The 20,218-nt window shown below is 36.8% G+C and overlaps 1 protein-coding gene across 1 annotated transcript; it reads left to right on the forward strand.

Annotated features, from left to right (window-relative positions):
• The first annotated feature begins 3,485 nt into the window (after window positions 1-3,485).
• On the forward strand, window positions 3,486-16,094 carry LOC115429109 (bile salt-activated lipase-like). Its single transcript, XM_030148360.1, has 12 exons — window positions 3,486-3,497; window positions 4,518-4,665; window positions 5,820-5,939; window positions 6,032-6,229; window positions 7,486-7,616; window positions 8,888-8,995; window positions 9,079-9,193; window positions 10,119-10,305; window positions 10,389-10,592; window positions 12,807-13,016; window positions 14,786-14,974; window positions 15,839-16,094. Exons 2-12 carry the CDS (start codon window positions 4,518-4,520, stop codon window positions 16,092-16,094), a joined length of 1,866 nt encoding a protein of 621 aa, XP_030004220.1. The 5' UTR covers window positions 3,486-3,497.
• The last annotated feature ends 4,124 nt before the right edge of the window (window positions 16,095-20,218 follow it).

Genomic DNA, 20,218 nt, shown 5'->3' on the forward strand with positions numbered 1-20,218 from the left:
TTCACCTGAACTGTTATCTACAGACATCCCGTAGTGCTATTTTGAAGTGTTTTATCTTATCACAAACCACATTATTTGCTGTGAACCAGTCCACCTGTTCTGGAGTCTGTCAACAAAACAGTTTGGTTTTAGTCCATAGACCAGAGGATGTGCACTATTCTGCACGTATGACAACATTTCAGCTACTTATTACAATGTTTATTTATTTACATGAAACTTTCCTTTTTGGTTTGTCGCTGATATTTCTTGCTTAAAGTTGTATTGAGTGAATGATTCTTTAATTCATGCACATGTACCAGTTTTCTTTTTCTATAATTGTATATTTAGACTTGTAAGTGTAAAGTCAAGCATCCGTGCCATATCACATGAAAAGAATGTTCATTTCAGTGAGTGGTTATTCAGTGTTTTTATAGAATTTCACCATGATTGCATAACTTGATTCAACATACACAAGGTTATTTCCCATCAGAGGTTAGAGGTTAGGGGTCGCTGCATGGTCAAGCTGATTGTAAGGATGTAAAGGTTGTATAACAGTGAATGGACTGTATTTTATGTTGCAGCAAGGTCATGGGTATATAAGGACCTGGAGAGGCATTTGCTTGTTTCTGTATGCAGTGTTCAGCCATGGAGACACTGAGGATTTTATTTGCTGTTGTCCTGGCATTAGGAACAGCCTCTGCCGCCTCCGTAAGTCTAAAAGATATAATCTCACTGCATAACAACATAGACACATCACTGGTACACACAGTACTCTATCAGTGTGTAGTTGTAGTTAAATAAATACCTCAGCATCCACTGGAAATTTAACAGCTCTTCAAACAAAAACATAGACTGTAACTCCAGCACTTCTGTACCAGTTCAGAGAGACAGTGGTAAAATACACCGCCCAGCCCAAGAAAAAAAAAAAAAAAAGTCACACATGCAATATTTCACTGTACCACTTTTAGTTTTGATAACAAGAGACATTTACTGGATTTAACAAAGCAAACAGTTCAGATCCTTCCATATATAAATACTGTATATAAGTACTGCAGTGGTTAATAATGTTTCAGCTGTAACAGGTTATTTAACTCTAACTGCAGTAAGTAGCCTCTCACGTCTTTAACCCATAAAGACCCAGTACTACTCTTGTGGCATTTCCCAAATGAATTTTTCTCAGTTTTTAACCTTTCTTGACTGATTTATCACCATTTATTCTAATATTATGCTCTGTATTGTGCATTGAGTATAAATCAGGTATTTTCCTATATTTAATTCACTGATCATGTAGATGTTCATAAAAGTCAGATCAAAGTTGAGGGTGACTGTAACAAGAACAGAAAACTGAAGAAAATGTGACTTTTTTTTTTTTTAGTAAAATATATCATTAACTGAAGATAAACTAGGTGTCTCCATCCACTGTCATTGATCCAACTCCATGGGCTTTACTGGTGAATCAATGTTGTAAAAGATGATGGTGCTTCCACATTTACTTCGGAGCCTCTGAACGTCCAAATGGGTCATATCTGATGACCATGAAAAGATGACAAACTGTATTTTACACCAATTATTTACATGTATTGATAGGATTAGTGGATCAACAATTATTGAACATTTTAGATCAGTAGAGGAGTTTGGTCGTCAGTGGATGTTTGGGTCTTTATGCATTAATGTCAAAAAGTTTGGACAATGCCAGGGTTGATCAGGATCATCAGGTTTATGACAGAATGGTTCAGGGAGAATGAGACATCATTTACACACATGGATTAGCCTCCATAAAGTCCAGACTCTAATTTAGGAAGTGATGAAGACTTGATGCAGCGGTCTGATTCTCCATCATCAATAATCAAAAAAGAATGCAACTATGAATGGAAAGAAATATTATTAACCTCATTCTGACACTACATAAGCCTTATGTGGCAAAAAAGATGTAACAATGAGTGTCTCCTGTAATCCAAACCAAATGTGGTGCAGTGAAAAATTGCATGTGTGACTTTTTTTAATTTTTTTTTTTTTAGCCGGGCAGTGTATTTGTCATAAGTTACCAAATTCATTACATCTCCATTTGGATAAGTTTATAACTTCCTTGCCAACTATTTTTATTTTTACAATATTGTAACTATGGCTGTCCTTGTTTCTGTCTTCTTTTATGTTGTGTTTGGGTTAACCCTTAGGGGTCTGAGCCTATTTTGACCGTTTTTGAGTACTTTTGATTTTACCTTACTATTTAAAGAAATGTTTACTATACCCATGTCTGATATGTTTTCAGCACAACTTCATCTATATCACCTGCCTATTATTTTTTCACTTTAACCTACTATATCAACATAATAGTAAAAAAAAAAAAAAAAAACACAGAAAAAAATATAAAATTTGATTTGAAAAATGTACATAATTCATTGCATAAATATCACAAAGATGCTTAACGAACCTTTTCAAAGACTTTAAAAGTGAATAATGGTTCCAAATATTAGGTATATAAAATTAAAATTGAAATAAATCAAAACTATACTCAAATATTTGACATAAAAGCAGATCTTTACATAGGTGTTTTCTCTCTTCCGGTTTCCACATCCGGTTCAGGTGGGGGTCATTCTCACCCTTACGTATAATGCTAATGCTAATGCTGTCTGTTGATTAGAATCCGAAGATTCGGCGATTTTTTCCGTTTTGAAAAAGGAAAAAAAATGACAAAGTTATGGTAAAAAAAATATAACGCCCGCCCACCTCATTTTCAGACTTTTATTCATGTGTGTTTGCTCCGGTTTCAAACCGACAAATGTCTGGTTGTATTTGCTCTGTTATGGAAGTAAATCTGTCTCATCAGACTTTGAATTATAAAAGCCATTGAATTTCTAGCACTGAATTTTTATACTTTGAAATTAAGTATCTGAATTTTTTGGCTCTGAATTCAACTATGTTCACAAATTTTGATTTAAAAAAAATTCAGATACTTAATTTCAGAGCAAAAAATTTCAGTGCTAGAAATTCAATGGCTTTTATAATTCAGAATCTGATGAGACAGATTTACCTTCACAGATTTACTTCCATACTCTGCCAACATCAAATGAAAAGTGGGAGAGTGTTTCAAGTCCGCACTTTCGAATGTAGGTGTCCCCAGTGGTCTACCCGACTTCTGACACTGTGTTGAATATGTCACGGGGCCGTGACCGTGGACCCCTAAGGGTTAAAATAAAATAGGGACTTCCCCCAATTAGTATTATAATTCCTGTGGATTTGTTAATCCATTAAAGTGGTTCTATATAGTATTAATATTCCAAACTTTGACCAGCAGGGGGCAGTCTGGTACAAGAACCTACTTAATGCCTAAACTACCAATAAATTAGCCCTATGTATCCACAGACTGTATCAGTTACTGAATAAGTATAAAGCTTATTGTTCACACACATCTGTATTATGGTATCATCAAGTTTTCTTCTTCAAACTAAAACTCAGACACTTATTTTAACAGTTGCTCAAAATCACACTGTGCCTTATAATCTTCATCTGCTGCATCAGCTGATAGTTTACATTATAGCTCTGTTAGCTTAGCTCTGTTTTTAGACTGAAAACAGCCACATTAAAACCACTAATCACCTCAGTTTTCTGTAGGTTTGTGTTGTCAGTAGCTGAACTAAAGATCTGTTTGGAATTGAACAAACAAGGTCAGAACTGTCACAGTTTAATCTGAACCATGGATCAATAAACAGCAACTTAGCACAGATAATAACATCCCATAATAACGTTATACCTTCATCAGCCTCATAATCAAACTCACTTGTGAAGAAGAAATGTTATTTCATCATCAAACTCCATTCTTTTCATTTACAGCTGTGTCCAGTGGAGAAAACATCAACAGTGCTTCAACTTCTATCACTGAGTCATTTTCTTTGACTCTAAAAGTTGTTTCTTAATGGTTCTCATCTCATCTGGTCGCTTTCTGACACTTTGCTCAAAGGCCCTGTGGTGTTCATTTTCCTCACCCTGGGAGACTGACAGTGTGACTTAGTACTCCCTCTAGTGGTTACTCACATCCACTGGCCTGTCACTGTAAATAAATGGACTCTGTGCACAGCCCCACTACTTCCTGAACTTCAGGTGGCTCCTTTATTTCCTGTCTTTCATTATTGGACACACTAATTAATCCAGGTGTGCCTAATTAATCAGTTGTCACAACAAGAAGTAGCAGACACACCTAGATTAATCAGTGTGTCCAATAATGAAAGACAGGAAATAAAGGACCCACCTGAAGTTCAGGAAGTAGTGTGGCTGTGCATAGGGTCCATTCAGTTCATATCTCTGCAGTCCAAAACATTGGCATCTATGGCAAAACTTCACAGCTCTTTATTTCATTAAATCTCTGATAATTTTGTAATTCAACAACTTTCATCCTGGTTTTTGATATAAATACCTTTAAAAAACATCATACTCTGTGATTTCTGTGTTATTTACCCAATATTAGAAAGGTTTCAGGTGTGATTATTTGTGCATACTGTGATTGAAGGTAACAGCATTCTTTTTTCTTTTTGTTTCTTCAGATGGGCGTGGTGCAGACAGAAGGCGGCAGAGTTCAGGGACAAAATATCCCCCTGGGTCTTTTCCGATCTGTGGATGTTTTCAAAGGAATCCCATTTGCTGCCAAACCTAGAACTTTTGAGAAACCTGAACCTCATCCTGGCTGGAGTGGTGCGTTAAATCATTAAATCAAGTTATTTTGTTGATTTCTGTTTGTGTTATCATTATTTTTGTTAGTTTTCTGTATTCTCTGGTTTGTTTCTGTTTGTAATTTAGTTTATTTTGGTCCATAACTCATTACATTGTATATTTATATTAATTTAGTTAATTATTTTGTTTTTCTTTATTCATTGTATTTATGCTTTATTTTTGTTCAGTTTATTCATATTTAGTTTGTTTATTTAATTCCATTTTATTCATTACATTCTTAATTTTTTATTCATATTACACATTATTTTTTTAAAATTTCTGTTCATTTGGTTTGTTATGTCATTAATTTTATTCATTATGTGGTTTATTTCTGTTATTTTACTTTTAGTTAATTTTATTAATTAAAAAAAAAAAAATTGTATACCTTTTATTCACACTTTCTCTATTTTTTTTTTCTCATTTTGGTCATTATTTAGTTTAATTCTGTTTGTTGATCTTTCAAATGGTTGAAATTACATATTATTTTCTTCTAAACTGCAATGTTTTTATTACCTGGGATTTCCTTTTTTTCTGCCATTTTCTTTTTTCTTGTCTTTTTTTTTTTTTTTTTTTTTTACAGATTCCTACTGACGAGTGTTGTAAATTAATATTTCTAGGACTTAATACAGTGCATTTAGTACTTATTCATATTTCATGTTGCAGTTTCCACATTACTGTTAATGTAATCTAATGTAATCTAATCTAATCTAATCTAATCCTGTAGTTGTCTGTTTTAATTATTTTATTCAATCCTGATTATTTTCTTGATCATTTTGCTCATTTTTTTGCTCACTTTGACAATTTTGTTTTACAATGTAGCTTGTTAAAATATGTGACTAATCCTACATCACCTCTCTATTTTAGTCCTGAGTCTTTGGTTGAACTGGTTTTGAAACGCATAGATATTTGCTCAAGATTAAAATGTTGAATTTTTAAATCTTTGGTTCCCTGATTAAAAAGTGATTCAAAATCTTTCAAATCAGATTAATTAACTTGTATGTACCTGTGTGGTTTTTAATGATTCTAGCATAATCATTTAGTGTTTTCCATCACTGTTCTACCATTTGAATTCCCTGACTGTATTTTCTTATACCCTCTTACCAGTACTGTGATGTTAAATAGTTTTTTCTTCCCAGGTATCCTTAAGGCGACAAAGTTTGCCCAGAGATGTCTTCAGATCAGTATGTTACAAACTTCATCTTTTGGTAGTGAAGACTGTCTGTACCTGAACATCTGGGTCCCTCATGGCAGAAATGGTAGCTTTCTAGTGGTTCAACTCTATAGAGATCCTGTCATCACTTCTTCAGTAAAATAGAATAAATGCATTTTTCTGTTTTTTTTCTACCAGTGTCATCAAACCTCCCAGTGATGATTTGGTTTTATGGAGGAGGCTTTATGGTTGGAGGGTCCATGGGGCCCAATTTTCTCAACAACTATCTGTACAGTGGTCAGGAGATCGCAGACAGGGGTAATGTTATTGTGGTCAGTGTTGGATACCGAGTCGGAGTACTGGGCTTCCTCAGCACTGGAGACTCCAGCCTCCCCGGTAAGTGCGAGGGAATTCAATTCTTGTAGAGTTTCTCTCATAAAAAAAAAATTGGAGTTTGGATTGTTCTGCAGACTTTGGCATTATTTTAACCCTCAAAGACCCAAACAGCCACTGGCAACCAAAATCATCTACTAATATAAAATGTTTAATACTTGCTGATCCACTAATACTATTAATACATGTAAATAATTGGTGTAAAATGCAGTTTGTCATCTTTTCATGGTCATCAGATATGACCCATTTTGATGTTCAGAGGCTCTGTAGTGAACATGGAAACACTGTCATCTTCTACAGCACTGATTCATCAGTAAAACCTGTGAAGCTTGATAAATGATAGTGGTTGTTGATGGTTTTTATGTCCAATAAATAATATATTTTGCTAAAAAAAAAATAACTTTTTCTTTGTTCTGATATAGTAACATTTGAATTTACACTGAACATCTACATGATCAGTAAATGAAATATAGGAAAACTTCAGATTTTTGCTGAAACATTTAAAATGTACAGGAGAATATTTTTAAAAAAAATGGTGAGTTACTTAAGAAAATGTAGCTAAAAATTCATACAAAAGTCACTAAAACAGTAGTTCTGGGTCTTTTCAGGTTAAAAACTAAAGTCAGTGTTAAAAGAATAAATAACAAATTTACTCATCACGATTGATACTCAATATCTGGTTAAATGCCACAAAAGTATATGAAGATGCACAAAAAGTGTAAAGTGTCAAATAAATAAGAAGGTTGACATGGCTGACTGAGGATAATAGAGTTATTATCATCTTTAGGACAAGTACTCACACCTTAATAAAACTCAGGGTGAGATCACTGAGCTTTAGAATATTGAAAAGTAAACTAAAGTTGATGTTAGAAGAATAAATAACAAACTTGCACATCACAATTCGTTACTCAATGTCCAGTCAAAATGCTAAGAATGACAGTGGATGGAGACACTTGGTTTATGTTCATTTATTGATATCTTTGCTGAAAAAGTCACTTTTTCTTTAGTTCTCTCTGTTTCTGATATAATAACCCTCAACTTTAATCTGAGCTTTTATGTACATCTACATGATCAGTAAATTAAACATAGGAAAATACCAGATTTTCACTGAAAAAAATGCAAAATACAGAGGATAATATTATAATAAATGGTGATAAATCACTTAAGAAAGATTAAATAGACAGAAAAATTCATTTAACTGGCATAAAAGTAGCACTGGGTCTTAATGGGTTAATGTGCTTCTACTCACATCGTGTCAGGAAACTATGGCCTGTGGGATCAGCATGCCGCCATCGCCTGGGTTCATAGAAACATCCGCTCATTTGGTGGAGACCCAGAAAACATCACCCTCTTTGGAGAGTCTGCAGGTGGCGCTAGTGTCAGCTTCCAGGTGAGAAACTTTGACAAGGGAGAAACTGTCATGACCAATCACTGGGTCCGATCATCTCCAGATCTTGTTGTTCATTGCTAGTGTAACATGTGTAGTATCAACCAAAAGTAACTAAAAAACAACAACCAGATCTCAACCAATCGAGCATCTATGGGAGGAGAACATTATTACCACCTGACTAGTATTGTGTAAGTTCATCATTTTCCACTAAAACAGCTCTAACCTGAGTGCTGTGGAATCTGGACCAAGATGTTAGCAGCAAATCTGTTAAATCCTGAAAGTAAAGAGGTGGACTGCCATGGATCAGATTTATTTGTCCAACACCTTCCACCGATGATCAACAGAAAATTCAAAACTACAGACCATAATGTGGCCTTAATGAACATCTATAAAGAAACTGCTCTAAGGTCAGATAGTAGCAAATGTTATCTTAGGAAGCTTATTATTATTATTATTATTATTATTATTAATAATAATAATAATTTATTTGAGGAGAAGGAGTGGGAGTTTATAAGTTATACTTCTTACTCCTTTTTTAATATGTATTTTATGTGTTATGTTTACATGTTTTGTTTGTTTATTTAATTTTTTTACATTCATATTCAAAATAAATACATCAATCAGTCAATCAATCATTCAAACGACAAAAAATATGTAGTCTTACTGGTGTTTCTTTTATATTGTTATGGTGTTTATTCAGCCTCAAATGACACACAGCTATGCAATTTGAAGGTAACATGAATAAATTGTAGTGTCCAACCATTTTTGTTTGCTAAATGAACCAATACTTGATTGACTACCACTAAATTGTGAATATAGCTCTTTTCTGTGCTATTGTATAATTGTTATGACAGAAGTTTCCGTTTTTTTTTAATATAAGTTTAAGTTTATATGTTTATATGATCAGTTGTGTTTGCATTTTCCTTGATAGCAAAGCATATTAACACAACGCTCTCCCCAAACTGTGCATCTCTTTTGACACTCAGAATTATAACAACTTAAGCACATGACAGTTTATCAAAGCCGACACATGAAATGTATAACAATTTTCATGTTAGTAACTACTGTTTTTTCTGTTTTAGAGTAATGCAAATGTAAATTTTGAGACATTTGCACTGGGAGACAGTTATAAAATTTCTGTCAAATGTACAAAAGCATGTGAAGGCATCGTTTCTATTCATAACTGTTGGTCTGCAGTCTCCTTCTTCCCCGTCTTTGCAGATGTATTGTTAAATGTCTTCATATTAATGTGCATCTGTGCTGTCCTTCAGACTCTCTCCCCTCATAATAAAGGACTGTTTAGAAGAGCCATCTCCCAGAGCGGTGTGGCCTTCTGCCCCTGGGCCTTCAGCAGCAGCCCACGAAAGGTTGCACTGGAGGTATGGACAGTATGAGTCACACTGACCCTCTGTCGCTCATTCATTTTTCAGTCGGACTGATCAGTTGTATTCTTCGTTATCAGGTCGCTGCGAAGCTCGGCTGCCCCACTGACGACGGGATGATAGCCTGTCTGAGATCCACTGACCCCAGAAACCTCACAATGGCTGCTCCTCGTATTGAACAAGGCTCCCCAGACCGTGAGTGTTACAATGAGTCACTGAAACTAAACATTCAATAGGCACAGAATGGGGTATAAACAAGTCAAAATCACAAGTTACATTTATTCAGTGATTAACTGTAAAATTATTCTCTTTTGCATTCATTTTACTTCTAGAATTCCCCTTATAAAGCTACCTTTATGCCCACAGATACCACTTTATTAATTTTTGGCTCAGTGGCTGATGAACAAAACGACAGCTCGGATTCATTTCAAATTTTATATGTAGCTTGCTTTGACAATGCCTACAATGTTTGTTCACACTTCTGAGAAATTTTGATTGTTGAATTTTTGATGAATTTTTAAAATATTAAATATTTGGCTTTACTTGTGATTGGCCATATTTTGACGGCTTATAACATAGAAATGGTTAGAGATATCAATATAGTTACTATTCAGCAGTGATAAGCAGTCTCATATTGACTTTCATTTGGGTCCATGACCTTCGACCTTGAGTCATTTGGTTCAAACTCATGGTCACTAATGTCTAGATTTCAACCATTTTCTTCTCCGAAATCACTGATAGGATTCATTTCCAATTTTTTCTTTTTTTTTTTTTTTTTTACGTAGCTTCCTTGGGACAATGTCTACAATGTTTAGTCACAGTTTTGAGAAATTTTGATTAATGAATTTAGGATACATTTTTTCAAGTATTAAAAATTTGCCTTTACTTATAACAGGCCATATTTTTATGGCTTATAAAGTGGATTTTATTATTAGTTCTCCTCCAGTGAAAGTACCACCCACTTTTATTGGGAGATTGATCCCCTGCATCAAGACCACAGGACTCTAACATAGCGGCAGAACCTGACAACCTTGCAAATTCAACTTGTTATTGATTCTTGATAGAACATGCCAGGGAGATACAGGGCCATTGGATCCTATTTTATGTTAATGTTTTCCAGATCCTGGTGTGAACAATCTGCTTCTGTCCCCTGTTGTTGATGGAGACTTCCTCCCTGATCAGCCTGCAAACTTGTTCCACAACGCTGCTGAAATCGACTACCTGTTGGGGGTTAACAACATGGATGGACATCTCTTCACTTCTCAGGACATCCCATCGATCGGACAAAAAGATCGGGAGACCCCTGTGTAAAGCATGGAAATCAGGACGGCAAGACAAGAATTTTGATCAAAATCCTCACATTAATTCACCAGTCTGTTTCTTTCTGCAGAGAAGACCTCAAGAGGCTCCTCGCTGCTTATACTAAGGAGAAGGGACAAGCTGCTGTAGATGTTGCTTTTGCAGAGTACTCATCTGACTGGGGATCACAGCCAAGCCAGGACACCATTAAGAAAACAGCGGTGGACATTGGGACTGACTATATCTTCCTGGTTCCTGTTCAGACCGCCGTCTACCTGCATGCAACCACAGCAACGTGAGTCTGGTTTTTAAAGAGCTGCAAAGGTTGGAAGGGTCTAGAAATCTGGTAACTAAACCTAAGTGACAATATCATGATATAAGTTAAGCTTTAGTACTGAAAATTATGAACAGTAAAGTTAAGCTTAGGTTTCTATGATAGGTCCTGACTGGATAGTGTCAGGTGGGACAGTGGGTTTGACACTGAAAATCACAATAGTCTGGTGAGTTCCCACTCCTTCCAGCAGTGCAACATGGGATGTTATTTTGGAAAAAAAAATCTATTACAATCAGTTTTTGGACCCTGTTTAAATTATGAAATCATTTACTTATATGTTTGTCAGTGGAAAAGGTACTTTTACAAGTCAATAATGCTGAAGTTTGTTATAAAACTTTTGAACTGCACAGCCTGGCCAAAAAAAAACTCATCACCTAGATTTTATTCAGCAAATTCTCACTGGATTAGGGAATAAACTACAGTACAAATGGATTTGTTTGCATTAACTCTTTATTGTCAAATATGCACTAACATTTTGCATTTGATTTAAACAAACCTCATAAAGGGTTCTACAGGTGTAGTTAAAGGAGTGTTAGATTTACCTGCTGAAGACTCGTCATCATTCTAGGACATGGAGATTATTCATAAACAATAGTAAAGCAGGTTTACACAGTGAAATAACACTAACATTAACAGTATCAAAAGAACCTGAAGAAGTTTAATGTTAGCGGCTGCAACAGAGTACACCTTGATGTAGAGTCACCACCCCCTTCGCTAAGCAGCCAAGCAATCAAAGATGTTTCATTGGCGCAGTTAAATTGGATGCTGTGTTTAAATGTTTCTACACGTTAGAGGTATTTAAACCTTTGTCGTGATAGAAGCTCTGCAAATGTTACAAATGTCCCTGGTGTCGTCTTTACTGATTAAATAAAACTATACTTTAGAGCAGGGGTGTCCAAACCCGGTCCTTGTGGGCTGGTATCCCACGTTTTAGAGATTTCCGTCTTCCAGTGTAGTGGCGTCATTTGAACATGTTTGGTCAGGCATTTGATTCTTATCTAACCACTTGTGTGACATTTCCATAATTGGGTTTTTATTCACCTTTGAGATCCACATGTGGTTTCCCTCACCCTGTCTTTGTGTGATGAGCACACACACACTTATACAAAAAGCCCCCAAGGATCCTCTCTCCACCACTCCACTCACCTGGTTCAATTAGTGATCAGCTCATCATCAAACTCTGCAGAAGCCTGATAATAATGTAATGGGTTCCAGGTGTGCTGTGGAAGAGGGAGCTATTTAAAACATGCAGGATATCAGCCCTCGAGGACTGGACTGGGACACCTGTGCTTTAGAGGCTTCTGAACTCAAATACAGAAATGACATGAAGACACATTTGACGGGATGATGTTGCAGAACCATGAAAGAAACAGAGTAACAATTCCAAGAAATTGACCTACTGGGAACCAGTTCTTGATTTCCATCTGTACCCTTTATGAACATCATCCGTGTAAATAATAATAATGGATTGGATTTATATAGCGCCTTTCTAGACACCCAAAGCGCTTTACATTATTGACCCATTATTCATTCGCTCTCACATTCTCCCTCTGGTGGTGGTAAACTACATCTGTAGCCACAGCTGCCCTGGGGCAGACTGACAGAAGCGTGGCTGCCATTTTGCGCCTACGGCCCCTCCGACCACCACCGAACATTCATACACCAGTGTGGGTGGCACTGGAGGCAAGGAGGGTGAAGTGTCTTGCCCAAGGACACAACGGACTGACTAGGACAGAGCGGGATTCGAACCGCCAACCCTTCGGTTATTGGACGACCCGCTCTACCGACTGAGCCATGGCCGCCCCATAAATAGTGGCATAGTTCATGTCAAATTCAAACATTATCTCTTTTGCCATTGAGCACTGGGAACAGCAGAAGGTTCAGGGCATGACCTTTCTATGGACCGATCTTTATGGAGATGTTTTGATGTCTTGTTCATCTTTATCATAAATAGTGAGACACTGACTACACCACAACAGTCACAAGAAAACGGTAGAGGCAGAAGAATGAATATACCTACCAAAAAGCTATTAAAGAGATAAATGTAATGTTAATGCTAGTTACTGTGTGTATTAAGGGTAAAACGTGGCGACTTCATTTCCCTATGGGGATACTAAACCACAGTTAACCTTTAAATGCACTCATGTCATCAATGACTGTGGTGTTCTCCAACAGGTCTGGACGCACCTACTCCTACCTTCTGTCTGAACCCAGTTTAATGGCCGGACCAGGAAAACCTTACCATGACTGGGTAGGAGCTGACCACGCTGATGACCTCCAGTACGTGTTTGGGAAACCCTTCACCACACCCAAGGCATACGGGGACAGACACCGAGACCTGTCCAGACATATGATCGCATACTGGACCAACTTCGCCAGAACAGGGTACGACACAGTACAGCCTTTAGAAATAGCGAATGATCTTCTAGGTCACATTCTTTGAATCCACTTCCTATGGACCACCATGACACCGTGGCCACTTTGGTTTGGAATCATTGTCAGGATGGGAAGCTGTAGTTCTGTCATTTAAAATATCACTGTGTTCATGCTGTAGAAATGCAGGGAATCTGACAAACTGCTCAAGTTAAATTTGCAGTGCACTTTCATTCTACAATTACTTCGGGAATAGTTTACAGATTTCACATCATATTACACCACACCAATTTTTTCCTTTTTTTTTTTTTTTTACATTTTCACAAAAATTCTTGAACAAATACAGCAACAAAATGAATAATACACTCAGTTGTTTGAAATCCTATAGTGCTTTATGAAGTGTATGGCTTCAGTTATTGTGTGTCTGAGTCTAGGTGAAAGTGAATTTTTCTCAGTCTTTGTTCTCAACATATAAGTTAACTTCTCCCCAACAAATATATATCAAACAGTTTCTAGCCACTCATCAGGTTTTGGGGTGTTTGCATTAAACCAATTCCTTGTGGCATCGCACTATTTTTAATGTTATCTAATATTTAAATGCAGACGGTAGTTGTTGTTTATCAAATATATAGTTTTGCGTTGTAATTGGGTCCAATATCCCCTATTGTTATTTCAGTTTCAGATCACTGGTAACCAGTGATACGATGACCATTTGTTAGTTTCTCAGGGTTTAATAGCACATTGTGTTATAATAAACTTCATTTATAGAGCACATTTCAAACAAAATGTAACATGATTTATAGGGGAAATTAATAAAATTCAAAATAATAAAACACGAAATGCAGGAGACATAAAATAGTGCACAAAACAATAAAATAAACATGCAAAAAACATCAGGGCACCTGTTGGACACTCTGTGGGACAAATAACACAAATCCCTATCATGTTTTCTGGAGTTGTCCAGTGATCAAACCATTCTGGGAGCAGCTATGTGAACATTGAAATAACATCTTTGCTGACAAAATTCCTTGTAAGTGTGAAGCCCTGTACTTAGGAGATATTTCATGTGATAACTGGACTCTGAAAGATAAAAAACTCTTGTTAATGCTTTTGGCCACAAGCAAAAAGACTAGAAAATGGTTAAAGCCTGAAGTGCCCACAATAGAAGAATGGATCGATATTCTACAGGACATTTATATTCTAGAGAAGTTAACCTTTAAGGGTCAAAGGGAATCTTTTTTCACTATTTGATCAAAATGGACAAACTATGTAAAATCTGTAATTGCTGTGAATTGAATATATCGGTTATGTGAAAACTTTTACATGATATAGATTTCTGTTTAGATTAGTGTAAACGTACACACCTTAATGTGTTTTTCTTGCTGAAGAAGAAGTGGAGCATGCCCTCGCCTTCTGCCCTCTTGTTATATTTGTTCTTTATTCTGCTAAAAAACTTGGATTAGCAACAATCACTCTCTTGTTCACATTTGAGATGTGGACATTGAATTGTACTTGAAAGGGAAGTTTTGTATGATTTGCTTTTCTGAATAAACAAAGAGTGGGGAAAAATAAACATGCAGTTCAGATAAAACGAGGATATTCCCAGGATGTGTAACAGAACATTTTAAGAAAAGACAGTGACTCAGGCAACTTGATTTTCATTTTGTCACATCCTGAATGAGGAAAGTGTCCACTGTGGTCTAAAGCCTCTCTTTTTTTATGGAATATGCTTAAGAGATTAGTGTAGTAAAGATGTGTATTGTCTTTGTGTATTTCTACAGGGACCCCAACACGGGCCACATGGAGGTACCTGTGACCTGGCCAGAGTTTGACACCTTTTCCCACCAGTACCTGGACATCAGAGGTGTTATGAACGACAACTCCACCGCACAGAAAATGAGGGTGCGATTTATGGAGCTTTGGACCCGTGTCATCCCTAGCCTCCCGTCGAACACAGCCACAGAAAAACAGTGATGCATTCTGAAAGTGAAAAAGCACACTCATATAGGATGCCTGTCGAATAAACACTTTGAACACAAAACATGTGAGTAACTTTTAGTCTGAACACTACCTGAAATCAGTTTTGATGTTTAAAGGTTCAGTGTGTAAAATTTTGTGATATCTAGTGGTGAAGTTGAAGACCACTACTACTACTACTACTACTACTACTACTACTACTACTACTACTACTACTACTACTACTACTACTACTACTAATAATAATAATGTTATTTCATGTAGATAGTCACTTACAAGTACTGTCTCATAATTAGTGCAGTTGTTGGTAAAACTAAAAAAAAAGAAAAGAAAGAATGAAAGTCAGTGTCATAAGGGGCACAAATGTATTTTTTTTTTTTTTAATGTTTTTAATGCTAAGAATCCAGAAATGACCTTTTTTATTACAATAAAGGTACTGCCATGCATCAGTAAAGATTACTGCAGATTGTGCAGGTTAGTATTTAATATTATCCAGAGAAGTACCAACAGTGACCACAAGAGGAAGCCACAACATAAGAGTGAACTCCAGTCGGTTTACAAATTACACACTCACAAAAAACCCACACAGACTAACACACACACACACACACACACACACACACACACACACACAAATACACACAGACTCACACAAATACACACAGACTCACACAAACACACACAGACTCACACAGACACACAGACTCACACAGATGCACACAGACTGGCGCACAATCCCCAGAAATGTAGAAAAGCAGAAAGACAAATCCCTGAGGTTGGAGAGCCAGGAGGAGGATGAGGAGGCACTGGGTGGGTGTAAAAGAACCACTATCCCCTCCCAAAAAGCCCCTCCCCAGGTGGGTTCTGAGAAAATCCAAGTGGACTCTGAGGTTTCCTGCAGTTTCAACACAAGAAGGTCCATTTACTAAACTGGAGGCAGAGTCTCCATCACTGTGGCCGATCACGGAAGAGGGGGAGGAGGAGGAGAGTCAGACCTGCATCTCTCTCACTTCAGTACAGGACAGAGAGAGAGGGAGAGAGACCCCGGCAAAGGCTGGAGCCACTGATCTACAGAGGACAGAGGGAAGACCTTCAAACAACAAGAAATATTAAACATCTATTGGTGTAAAATGTGACATTAAAGGGGTCATATTTTTATTAAACCCACTTTTATTAGTCTTTGGTACCTTTATTTGTGTATTTGGGGACCCTAATATTTCCAAAAGTTTGAATTTAAACCCTCCAGGTGCTTCAAAGCTATCTTTATATTCATTAGGCTGTTTTCCACCACAGGAACTTTTGCAGGAACTTTGAGCATTACCCTGAACTTTGAAAAACCCCAGTGCGTTTGCACAGAAAATGACCCATTAACGTTTTTATAATTAACTAATTGTATAAAAATATGCAGGATTGTTCCCTTCCATAATTTTTGAAATACTATTAAAATATTTAGGAATACAGCATGCAAATGCTTGTATTTGTTTCTTTTCTACTTTTGCTTTTCTTAATAAAAATATGTGTCAATTGTACATCCAAGTATTTAGTAATTCTAAAGGGGTCTGGCCCACAGTCCATAGCATTGCAATAATTTGGCCCATGGGAAAATATATTTGAGTAGCCCTGGCGTCAGGTTTGTGTGTCAAACATACACTGTAATTATTTTGTTGTGGGCTGATTTGTGTTGCATAAACTTAAATTATATCAATGTTTTATGGGACATGACATTTTTTCAGCTGACCGCTACCACCCCATCCATGCCTCCTGGAGAGTGGGCCGGACAGGTACAGGTACAGGTTCCTGGGCCGCTTTTCTGTCCCAGTCCGCCCCTAGAAGGAATCAAGTAGGTTCCCGTAGAGTTCAGAAGGTGCCTGCCACGCACCAGCTAATCAAATAAAAAGAATACAGCCACTGAACAGCCAATTAAAAAATAGCATTGCTGTACTGGGGTAAGATTTAGATATTCCCACTACAGAAGAGGACAGCTGTCACACTGATCTCGCTGAAGTACAATAAACAACACTAACATTATCTCTCTCTCACACACATGCACACACACACGCAAGCACGCACGCAAGCACACACACACGCACACACATACACACCTGCACTAAGAAATGTTGAATTAAATAACTATTTTTATTTGTATGATTTCATCAGACCCCCATCCCCACCCTAACCAAACCCTTGTGGCCAAAATCTCACCCTGAACTCAGTTCAAAAGTTGAGAGCCCTGAGTTCCTCATACTGTAGAAGGGTGAAACTCCAGTGAATCATTTTCTAGTCACTCCTACTCTCTAATTTCTGGTCCATTGCAACTGTTTCTTGTGTAAGCGTTCTCTCATACAAAACTATTTTGAAATAATAACACTTCTGCAGTTATGTCTGATTTGTAAGTACACTTACACATACTTCTCTGAATCACATACTAGGTCAACAGTATTTTCCTAACAGTTAAAAATGCATAATTCCATAAAAAAACAAAACAAAAACAAAATATCACTCCTTTAATGCAACAGAACCTGTTCTTAATTTCAGTTTAGAATGTGACTGGTTGTGTAGCTTTAGCCTTTCTTTATTTATTTATTTAGGGCCACATGCAGCCCTTTATGATCCCAAGTGGGCTGGACCAGTAAAATAATACTATAATAACCTATAAATAATGTAAACTCTAAACTTTTCTGTTGTTTAAGAGTAAAAAAAAAAAAAAATTATATAAAGGACATGAAGGAAATTGTTTACATCTACAAACTACCCTAAAAAAATGTGAATATCATGAACACCCTGAAATTTCTTAATTAAAATATGTGCAGTTTTAACAATATAATGCTTCAGTTTTATCATTTGCACTTTACAGGGCATTGCAACTTACAGATCACAGTGGATCTTCAAACACATAAAAACATTTAGTTACGGGCAGAATATTGTTAAAATTACTTCTATTAAGACATTTTATGTTGTTCATTTTTGTTCAGGTCATTCACATTTTTGTGAAAGGATAGTGTATAAATGTATGCATTTTCATCCAGCCCACTTGAGAACATACTGGTCTGTATGTGACGCATGAACTAAAATAACTTTGATATCATTGATTGTTAATATCTTCAGTGTAAATTTTGCATTTCACAAGTTCATCCCATGGGCCGTTTGACACCCCTGGCCTACTATAAGAGGAGCTGGATTCTCTGAGCATTGTAATGTCTTTAACTCAAGTCCTCAAGAATTTCACTTTTCATCTGTTTGTAACTACATCGAGGTCAAGGAAATGTTGTTTGGCAAAAGAAAAATGAAACCTGAGTGAAGCCACTGAGCGGATATTTAACATGACAGCATCCCCTGCTAGTGACATGCACACATTATATGTCTACAGAATAATATATCTGTCAAATAAGTACTTCATGTTTGAGTTTTTCCTCAGAGCCATGAAGAGATGATGAAATGTCTCATCATTTAAAATTAATTTCCAAGTAAAATTTACAGAGGAACTAGTCAAGCCCAGTCACATGACTTTATTTCTTCATATCCACAGGGATCATCGTCCCACACAAAGCAAATAAAGTAATAATAATAACTGTAATAATAACCCAGTGTGTTTGGCTCTGTGGTTCATCCATTATTCCATACACACATCCAACAGATGTGTGTGTTTGTGTTACTTTCAATATATGGTACCAATTTAAAAGCAATCTTTCAGTCTCTGCCTCTCTCTCCTAAAGGCAGTCCTAGTCTTCTGGTCACTAGCCTACTACCATATAATTACTGTGTTACAATATTATGTAGGCGTTTAATAGTACCCACAGGATACATATTAGCCTTTGTACCTTAGTAATAACACATACGCTGCAATAGTTTCATGAGTGACAGGCCAGGTAACGCTGGTTTAGAGTGGGCTGGTCAGGTACAAATTCCCAGGCCGCCTTTTTGCCCCAGTCCGCTCCTGTCCAGTGCCATCCTGCGTTGGCCTCACACACTGAGGTTAATACACCTTGCCTTGCCCTGAAGACAACCCTTTCAATTGTATGCAGACCAGATGGCAGAGAGAAAAGAGGTATGTTGAGAAGCAGGCACAAATACAAAACCTTTGACAGCCTGGAAGCAGAGTGCAAGGCTGACATGGGATGGCACCGGATGACCCTCCCTGGTCTGAGTTGGATTGGTTCTGACCTTGAGACAGTAGGTTTTGAGCATAGTGACGGTGAGCATGTAGACCAGGGGTGTCAAACTCATTTTAGCTCAGGGGCCAAATTTAACCCAAGCTGAACTCAAGTGGGCCGGACCAGTAAAATAATAACAGTGAAAAAAGTAAAATTATAGCAAAATTATTAAAATTATGATCAGGTTTACTTCTGCAAAGTTTCCTTGAAATCTAAATAACATGAACAACTTGAATTATCTTAAGAAAAACAAGTGCAATTTTAGCAATATTATACCCTGGTTTCTCAGTTTATCATTTACACATGTGCATTACAATCGCACAAAACATTTAGTAACAGGCAGAATATTGGTAAAATTGTGTTTACTTTTCTTAAGACATTTCCGTTTGTTCATATTCGTTCAGGTTATTCTTCTTTTTTTTTTTTTAATAAAAGTATAGTTTGGTAATGTAAACATTTTCATGTAATTTTACTTTTTTGCACCAAAAAAACAAAGAGAAAATTTAGGGTTGTCATTATTTATAGGTTATTACCTCCACCAAGGAGGTTATGTTTTTGCCAGGCTTTGTTTGTTTGCTTGTTTGTTTGTCTGTTTGTTTGTCTGTCCGTTAGTGTGCAACATGACTCAAAAAGTTATGGACAGATTTGGATGAAATTTTCAGGGTTTGTTGGAAATGGGATAAGGAAGAAATGATTAAATTTTGGTGGTGATCGGGGGTGGGGGGGCCCACGGGGGGGCACTGATCAGCCTTGGTGGAGGTCTGCGCTCTCCGAGTGCTTCTAGTTATGATAATATATTCCAGGTCTGACTCACTTGAAATCTAATTGGTCTGTATGTGTCTGTAGGTGGACTGATTGTTAATATCTTCAGTGTAATTTTTGCATTTCACAAATTCATCCTGTGGGCCGGATTGGACCCCCGGGCCGCATGTTTGACACCTGTGATGTAGACTGTGGCAGTGAGCGCACACTGATTATGGTTTTTATGCACGCTGATTGGTTTCTGTGCGCGCAAATTTTGGCATTAAATTATCGCCATAAATTGGTATGTCAACTAAATGAATACAGAAAAATAATCAAAATCAA

The sequence above is a fragment of the Sphaeramia orbicularis genome, chromosome 12, assembly GCF_902148855.1.
Source record: "Sphaeramia orbicularis chromosome 12, fSphaOr1.1, whole genome shotgun sequence".
Classification (NCBI taxonomy): domain Eukaryota; kingdom Metazoa; phylum Chordata; class Actinopteri; order Kurtiformes; family Apogonidae; genus Sphaeramia; species Sphaeramia orbicularis.